General features: G+C 44.0%; 1 protein-coding gene across 1 annotated transcript in view; it reads right to left on the reverse strand.

The window, feature by feature from the left end:
* Positions 1-344: 344 nt before the first annotated feature.
* The window catches only part of hey2 (hes-related family bHLH transcription factor with YRPW motif 2), a 10,361-nt gene continuing 2,325 nt past the window's right edge, over positions 345-8,380 (reverse strand). The window contains exons 2-5 of the mRNA XM_005936218.2: positions 8,135-8,213; positions 7,967-8,050; positions 6,204-6,285; positions 345-3,293 (exon numbers count right to left, since the gene is read on the reverse strand). Coding sequence (XP_005936280.1) covers positions 2,650-3,293; positions 6,204-6,285; positions 7,967-8,050; positions 8,135-8,213 — 889 coding nt within the window. The 3' untranslated portion in view covers positions 345-2,649. The remainder of the gene's footprint in view (positions 3,294-6,203; positions 6,286-7,966; positions 8,051-8,134; positions 8,214-8,380) is intronic.

The following is an 8,380-nucleotide window of genomic DNA, read 5'->3' on the forward strand; positions in this document are numbered from 1 at the left end:
CAGCTCACGTCCTCCTCGCTGTAATCCGTCCTCTCCCTCTGTGAGGATATAAAGCATGAATCATGTCACCTAATTTACTGCCGCTTGATTCAAAGCCGCGTCGCAGCGTGAGAACCGTGTCGGCTGACCGGAGCAGATTTACGGCCCGCAGCGTCGTTCCCAGGGCTGTCGGCCTTTAATCCTCCACTGAGCTGGAAGTGACACTGTTTTGTGCTCTGGGAGGATTTACCGGCTGTAACGGCGATTGAGCCACAAGACGAAGGCAAAGACAAGTGTGTGTGTGTGTGTGTGTGTGTGTGTGTGTGTGTGTGTGTGTGTGTGTGTGTGTGTGTGTGTGTGTGTACAGTGTGGTTGGTCACACATGCCATCATACTGAGGTAAAAACGTTTGCCTTGTGGTGGACGACCTGCTGTTTTGTCCAGCCCTGAGGAAGATCACGTGACCTGACTGAATAGGTGAAGTCAGCTCACCTGGTCTCACACATGTAAAAGCCCCTCCCCCCTCACTGTAGGGTTGTCTCTGCAAGATAGTCTGTCTCATTTTTGTGCGTCTTTGTATTCATGTCACTTTGTCTCAGGATTGTTTTGTTACGGTCCTTTCCTCGTGTCTTTCTGGTTTCTCTGAACTTTTTCATCTCATGTTGTGAAAGGAGTAATTTTCTCTTTGTTTTTGGTTACCATCATTTTGTGACTCCTGGTAGAAGTGTTGTTTTTGTCGTTGCATTTTTCTGTCATTTTGCTGTTTTTCTGGTGTATATTTGCAGCTCTGTCTCTTTGTTCTTTGCCCTTTATGGCCAATTTTTTGGATTTGTTTCTGGAATTTTTAAAGCGTCTTTTTGTATTGTTTTTGCTACTTTCTGGTCATTTTATAGTCATTGTGTCTTTTTGAGGTCATTTTCTTTTGTTTTTGTGCCTTTTTCTGTCAAATAACTAAGGATATTATTTCTCTCATGGTAGCTTACGTGTTTGTCATTGTGTCTATTTAAGGAAATTTTTCTGTTACTTTTTTACATTTTGTGATCGTTTTTAATTTTTTCTGGTCTTTTTATTGTCAGTAAGTCTCTTTATGGTTCAGTGAAACACAATGATGAAACATGCATGTAATTGCCACCTCATTACTGTGGTAATTATGACGTTATGAGGTGGCATTTACATTGTGAGAGATCTCATGCCTTACCTGAGATCTCTCTCTGAACACTAACCCTCAGTAACTGCTGAGAGTTGTTTCTTATTTTTTTGTTAAAAAATAGTCATAAACTCTTTACTGCAAACACATTTCTGAATATTCTGTCCACCATATTAACACACATGATGGTGGAAAAATATTGGAGACGCTTGTCAGTACACAAAAAAACACCTTTTATGAAGCAGAAAAATCATTTTACAGACTTTAACGCTGCCTGACACGTCAGAGTCAAAAACAGTGGCAGAGCTGCTGTTTTTGAGCCCGGTTCACAATTTAATTATAGATATAAAAAAATAAATAAATAAAATAAGAAAAAGACGTCACGACTCGAGCTTTCACTACAGCAGCAAATCTGTTTAGTCGTCTTTATTTGTACAAGGCACACAAGGTATCAGAGACATTTGGCTCAAAGTTCAGTGACAGTTCACCTTTTTTAACCTTTAAAGAAGATTTCATATAATCAAATAGCAATATTATTTATTTAATATTGAGCTCTGGGGAACACTTTTCTGTCACTTCATAGATTCTCCATCAAAACGATCAAATACGACAGAAGTCCGTTTGTGTTAGTCAGGTTAAACGTGAACGTGAGTTTGTGTCAGGTTTGCTTTAAAAGACGCTGGTGTGCTGGAGTCTGTGGTTAATCACCTGTAGATGGAGCTTCATACCTGTGTGGACAGATTTCTTTAACACCATCAAACTGCAGCTGAGAGAGTCAAAGAGTCAAACTCAAGCGTCCCGGCCGGGTGCACAGTAAGCTGGTGGTGCGGCTTGGTTATGTGTCCCTCACGCTGACAGCCGTTTTTCAGCGTACAGGGTTTCTGCTGTGAAGGGCTGTATTTTAAATACAGGAAGCAGAAGTAGAAACACCAACCACAGCCTGCTGGCTGTTAAACCTGACACATGAGACCAGTGCCTACCCCGGCCCTGCTGCCCCCTGATGTGGAACGCACAGCAGGTGCATCAAAGTGAAAAAACACCTGGTGTGTGGCGGTGCAATGGGATGTGATAAGCAGCATTACCTGGCGTCTTGTCTGTAGCTTCTCAGTTTTAAAAACTGGAACAATAAGCTAGTTTTTAACAAACAGGAGGAAACTGGGCATCTGTTGGGACCTATTTTCAGTGGCAGACTCATTCACATCTCACCTTTTAGTGAGCATTTGGGCAAGTAGCATTGTATATGTGGGGTTGAGGTAAATTAGTAATAAACAATATTTAACCTGACTTATCTCGGTTAAACAACAAAGTTTTTGTGAGTTTGAAGCAGCTGAAACATGAAAACTTTGCTCAGAGGAGACAAACCACACGTTCCTGTTCTGAATCGAGCCAGTGTGTGAAAGCAGCAGGTGGAAGTCAGTCACAAACATCCCCAAGAAGTTAATAACGAGATGCTAACACCAGCCGTGGAGCTCAAACATTTCCAGGCTGTTAAACTGTCAGCAGAGGTTAGTGAGCAGCACACAGTCAGAAAGCTCCGACCTCGGTTCCCCACGGCCTGTAGGGTTTACCGCTGCTGCTGTGTGGAGTCTGCGAGGAAGAGGAGGAGGAGACGGGAGGACTGGCAGCAGAGGAGGTGAAGGAGGAGTGAGGGAGGATGGGAATGCCTCCGTGGAGGGCGATGGGAAACGACGCTGAGAGGGAAAGCAGGGAGGCGGAGAGAGGGGTGGGGGTGCAGGGGAGCAAGAGGGATGAGGAAGAGGAGGAAGAAGGCGAGGAGGAGGTGGAGTCTGCATGGGAAGAAAAGGAGGAGGAGACAACACCGCGCTGGGAGCCTCCGCCTCCTCCAACGTCTGGAGAAACCAGCCCGCTAAGTCTGTAGGGCAAAGGACGAAAGGCGGCCAAAGCAGCCGCCCAATGGTGCGGGTGGTGGAACGGGTGAGGCAGGGGGTGGGGCTGCTGGGGGTGGTGTGACGAATGGGAGGCAGTTGTAAGGGCGGCGGCGTCACGCTGGGAGGCACAGGAGGCAAGGTGGGAGAGAAGACGGGAGCGCAGTGGGTCGCCAGAGTCGAGCCCCTCCACAGCGCTCAGGTAGCGGGAAACCTCAGTCACGCACTCCCTGAAGCCCAGAGACAGGAAGTCCAGGGCGAGAGCGTGGGCGTCGAAATAACCTGCAGGCAGAAAAGGGTGGGGTTAACATCATGGAGGGAGGCGGGGCTTAAAATCAGATTCGAAATCAAATTGAAAAATTATGAGGGCAGCCAGTCATTACAAACTCCACCAGAAACACAAACGTCACCAGAAACACTAAACAGGTTTCCCTCAGTCACTTTGGGGTGACGGGGTGTTGGTTTAAGCTCAGCTGTGGGAGGACAGGTGAGCACAGGTGAAGCTGAAGGTTCAGGGTTCAGTGTCTGATCAGTCTCCTATTTATGCACCATGCTGGGATCTATGCAATGTAGCAGTAGTGCACCTGTAAACTGGTTTGTTAATTGGCCAGTAAAATTAGAATAATAATTTTTTAAAAAAGAGTAGAAGACAACAAAGAAGAGTCGATCACCTGAGCAGGTGATGCAAACACTGTGCCTGTGTGTCATGTTGGGACACACAGAGCAGTGCTGACATCAGTTACACATTAAAATGTCTATGAAATAAAAGTCTGCTCATGTCTTCATTGAGCATGTATGTGAATAACCCCCCCGCACAATCACAACCTTCAACCACAACAGACATATTTTGTTTTCCAACTCCCGTGCGGTTCATTTCATACCTCAAACATTTAGTACACAATTAAACAAATAAAAGTAAACTGTAAGAAATTACAGGTAGCAATAAAATAAACTACTGACTCTTTTACGCCTCGTCCACACCTACACAGGTATTTTTGAAAACTCAGCCGTTTCTATGCGTTTGGCCCTTTCATCCACACGTAAACAGCGTTTCGAATCACCGAAAACTGAGACTTATTTTAAACTCCTGTCAGGTTGGAGATTTTTGCGTTTAACTGTGGACCAGGAATACGGAGTTCGTCACGCAACGTCAAAGGTATGTGCCTGTTTTCACGTCACGCTGTGCGCCACGTTATTGTTTACATGAGATGAATTTCTACAATGGCGGATAGAGATAAAATACTGTGTAATAATATTCAACATCGCTATCAATACATTTTTCAAAAAATGCCTCTCTGTGCAAAAACATAAACAGCTGTGGGATACTGTTTGTCTGTGATTTGAACCGGGGGAACAAATCGTGGCAGGATCAGCCTGATATTATTTGTATCCCACCGTAACTTTACTGTTTAAAGATCTGACATCTCCAAAATGTCAGGAGTAGTTTGTCATTATAAGAAGTGTTTGTGAACTAAAATTCCACAATGTGGGATACTGTTTGTCCCTCTTTGGGAACCTCTGGATCTGGGGTGTCAAACTCGAGGCCTCGAGGGCTGGTGTCCTGCAGGTTTTAGATCTCACCCTGGGTCAACACACCTGAATCAAATGATTAGTTCATTACCAGGCCTTTGGAGAACTTCAAGACATGTTGAGGAGGTAATTTAGCCATTTAAATCAGCTGGACGTGTCTAAAACCTGCAGGACACCAGCCCTCGAGGCCTGGAGTTCAACACCTGTGCTCTGGATTAACCAATAATCTGAGTTTTCGTGTTCTTCTCTGTCTCGGTCCTCTGTTTCCATTCTCTTTGGAGTCTAATGATGATGTTAAGGTTGTCAGTCCTGTTTTTCTGTTTCTGTCTCCGTGTTCACTGCGGGTCTTCTTGTGTCTGTTTCAGTTTCCTTTGGTTATTTCTTGTTCATGTCTTGTGTTACCTTTGCTCCCGTGTGTGTGACTGCTTTTACTTTTGTCTTGTTGCACTGCTGCTGGATGTTCAGGCTAGTGTGTATAAATAGTCCTTCCCCTGTATTCCCTGCCATGCTCCCTCTTTTTGTTTGACTTTTCCGCCTCATTCTTTCTTATTTATTGATTTATTTGTAGACGTCTTTATGCCTGAGCTGTATTTTGTTTCTTTGTTTTTGCAGTAATTCAGGAAAATAAAGTCTCGTCTTCTATTTGCCCCGGCTGTGCTTCAGGAGCGGACTGGAAGGTAACTGGCTGCAGGCACTTTCCAAAATCAGCGCTGCACACTTTTAAGCATGCAGTACAGCAGAGATGCCTAAATTTCTTTAAAAAAATGTTGACCATGGAGGCAGGCCTGATCCCTTCAGATGTAACATAAAAAGTACTGTGCATAAGTTTTGCGTTTACTGTGGCTTGGTTCATTTATGTTTGTCTGAAGCTCTGAGGAGCATTAAAACAAAAGTGGCCTGAGTCTGAATCCCAGAAACCCGACACGTTTTTTGGTTTTTTTTAAACAATGTGACGTATCTCATTACTGAAAAGGTCTGCAGTGGAGTGAAGATCGGAAGTGATGTAAGCCTGTGGCGTGACAATATTCAACACTTTCAAGTGACGCTCAGCTTCACTGTGTGTGACAAACGGCCGTCATTGCTTCCCAAACACTTCCAGAGAAACGTTTGCACTAAGATTTCAGTTTGTGAGAGCCAGACGTACTCTCAGCTCCGTCTCTGCTGCTGTAAACCCAAACAAATGCTGCACAGACCGCCTGTGAACGCAGCCAACACTGCCCGCCCCCCTCCTCCACCAATCCACTTTATGAAAGCAAACAGCGCTGCTCAGGGTCAAGTACTGCTTTTATCCCTGCAGCGTTTTCCCATGGACTCACCACCGCCCTCTCTCTCTCTCAATAACACACACACACACACACACACACACACACACACACACACACACACACACACACACACACACACACAGTCCTGTTTGTATCACTTCAGAGGACACCACACTGACGTACATTCAGTCACTTTCTGCCTACTTAACTTAGAATATTCCAAAATCTGACTGTGCATCACTTCCACACTGACGACTTCCCAGTACATACATACCGAAACTCTGTTTTTATGTAAGGTCAGCAGAACAAAATCCAAACCCTGATCAGTCATGGCCTAGCTACCAATCAGCTGTTGTTACCATAGCGTAGAAAATCATATTGTGGGTAATGTGGGTACCTTTTCCTCCTGTGGCCTGCAGCATCTTCAGGTGATCCACAGTCATCTGGAGGATTTCTGCCTTCTCCAGTTTAGCTGAACTCTGACAGAGAGGGACGACAGATAAAGTTCACACCGATTCCAGTAAAACATCATCTTTTGAGGGTGACTCCAAACCAGGCCTGCGGGTTGATCCACTTTCACCAAGTACTGAAGTTTTACATGAAATAAAAACCATGTTTGCAGCATACTTGGAGTGAGTTTATTGCAGCTGTCCATGCACAAAAGCTTCTGATCAAAAGTCCGATTAAAATGTAACTGCTAAGCAAAGAAAACTCATGTAATGCATCATCTGTAAAATCTTCCACTTGGAGCGTAACATCCAAGTGATTAATGCTTAGTAATCTAAAAATACAAACTGCTGTAGATTATATCTGTGTTTTTGTAAAATCCATTAAGACTGTGATAGTTTAATGCACTGAGCAACAATTTGTAAACAAGTCCACATGCACGCTGCGTTAAATGTTTTCAAGACAACTACGCTGATTATTTCAGGTTTCTTCTCGCATGTACGTGAAACTCCTCACTGCCTACTTCACCTGTCTAGTGTTTAGTTTTAGACCTCATGATTTATTAATCCATCTGTCTGCTACTTCTAAGGTCAAATCTTGAAATTTCCCATATAAGAAAACATTTCTTTGCAGATGACACTCAAATGTATTTTGGAGTGGAGTGGAAGCGCTGCACAGACACGTGGCAGTGTCTCAATTCAGGGACTGCATCCTTCGGAGGCCGCATTTGAAGGCTGATTACGTCAAAGCGACGCGACGAACGATGTCCCTATTAGAAGGCTGCTCCAAATTAGGCTGACAAATGCGTCCTTCATTTCCCCGAATTTGAAAGATGGGTCGATGTATCCTTAGTGGCCCAACCTATCCCAGAATTCATAGTGTGGCCCAGCCATTTCCAGTTTCCAACAATGGCGGCAGCTACTTAGTTGTAATATTACTCTTATTACTCTTTTCAATACTAGTATTTTCATAATGATATAAAATTCTTGTCAAATGCGGCAATGGTGGAGGAGCGCAGCTAAAGAGTTTGAAATATTGCTCTTTCTGGGTCACAATATAAAGTTTTAACATATTTTCAGGCGAGAAAGTAGGTGTGTAAACTTCAAATATCTGCTCGGTTTATCAAGACATCACATATCGCCAAAAGTGCTCTGTCGTTTTCGGAGAAGTCTGTTACCCGCCAACTCGATAGCTGACTGGGTGATGAAGGCTCACTAGAGCCCGGCAAGAACAGCAATCATCGTTTTCAGACCCCGTGTGGTCTTTCACTACTCAGGTTAAACATGATATATAAGTCACTTAGATAACTTAAAAATGTTATTGTTTGGCTTTTTTTTGGTTTTTATTTGTCCCTGAGTAAATTTGTTTGGCTGAGATTAAAGTTATAGTTCACACACAGCTGAATAAACGTCAAACAGAAAACTGATCAAACAGAAGTATGAGACGGTTGAGAATTGACTTCAGTGACCTGTCATATTTTAGATAGCGAGAAGTAGACGGCTGAGTTTATTAAACTCCACTGAGACAGCTGGTGACATAAATCTGAAGGCTAGACTGTCCCATTTCACAACCTCACACTTCTGGCCTTCTCGGTCTTCGGAGAACCCGGCCTTCGCGGTCAACATGGGCCGGGTCCTCCTAAGGATGCAGCCCCTGAATTGAGACACACCCACTGAGCACGCAGCAGGTAAACAGGAGACTGTCGGTCGGTACCTGTTTCTCAAATGCTGTTGGGACAAGTCTCCGTAACTCCGACAGGCTGTTATTGATTCTGTCTCTGCGTCTCTTCTCGATAATCTTAAGAAAAAATATTAAAATCAGTTGAAATCATCACCGTTGGATACTCCTGTACACATCCGCTGACAGAAACAGTGACCTTACCCCTCTGCGTTTCTTCCTCGCCATCACTTGCGTCGTCGTGGTTGGAGAGCCACATCTTACCAAAGATTCTTTCATGTGTCTGTGGAAAATAAACGAACTGTGGTTTTGGTTTTCCCAGACCTTTTCAGGCATGCTCAGAAGAAGAAAAGAAGCCCATGATGCACACAAGAAATTTTTTATGAATAACTAAAAATAAAAAGTTAGATTTTATTAAAATAATGTCAGGAAATCATCATTGACCCCCCC

The sequence above is a fragment of the Haplochromis burtoni genome, unplaced genomic scaffold (genome assembly GCF_018398535.1).
Source record: "Haplochromis burtoni strain Fernald_Lab_line unplaced genomic scaffold, NCSU_Asbu1 Contig_203, whole genome shotgun sequence".
NCBI classification, from domain to species: Eukaryota; Metazoa; Chordata; class Actinopteri; order Cichliformes; family Cichlidae; genus Haplochromis; species Haplochromis burtoni.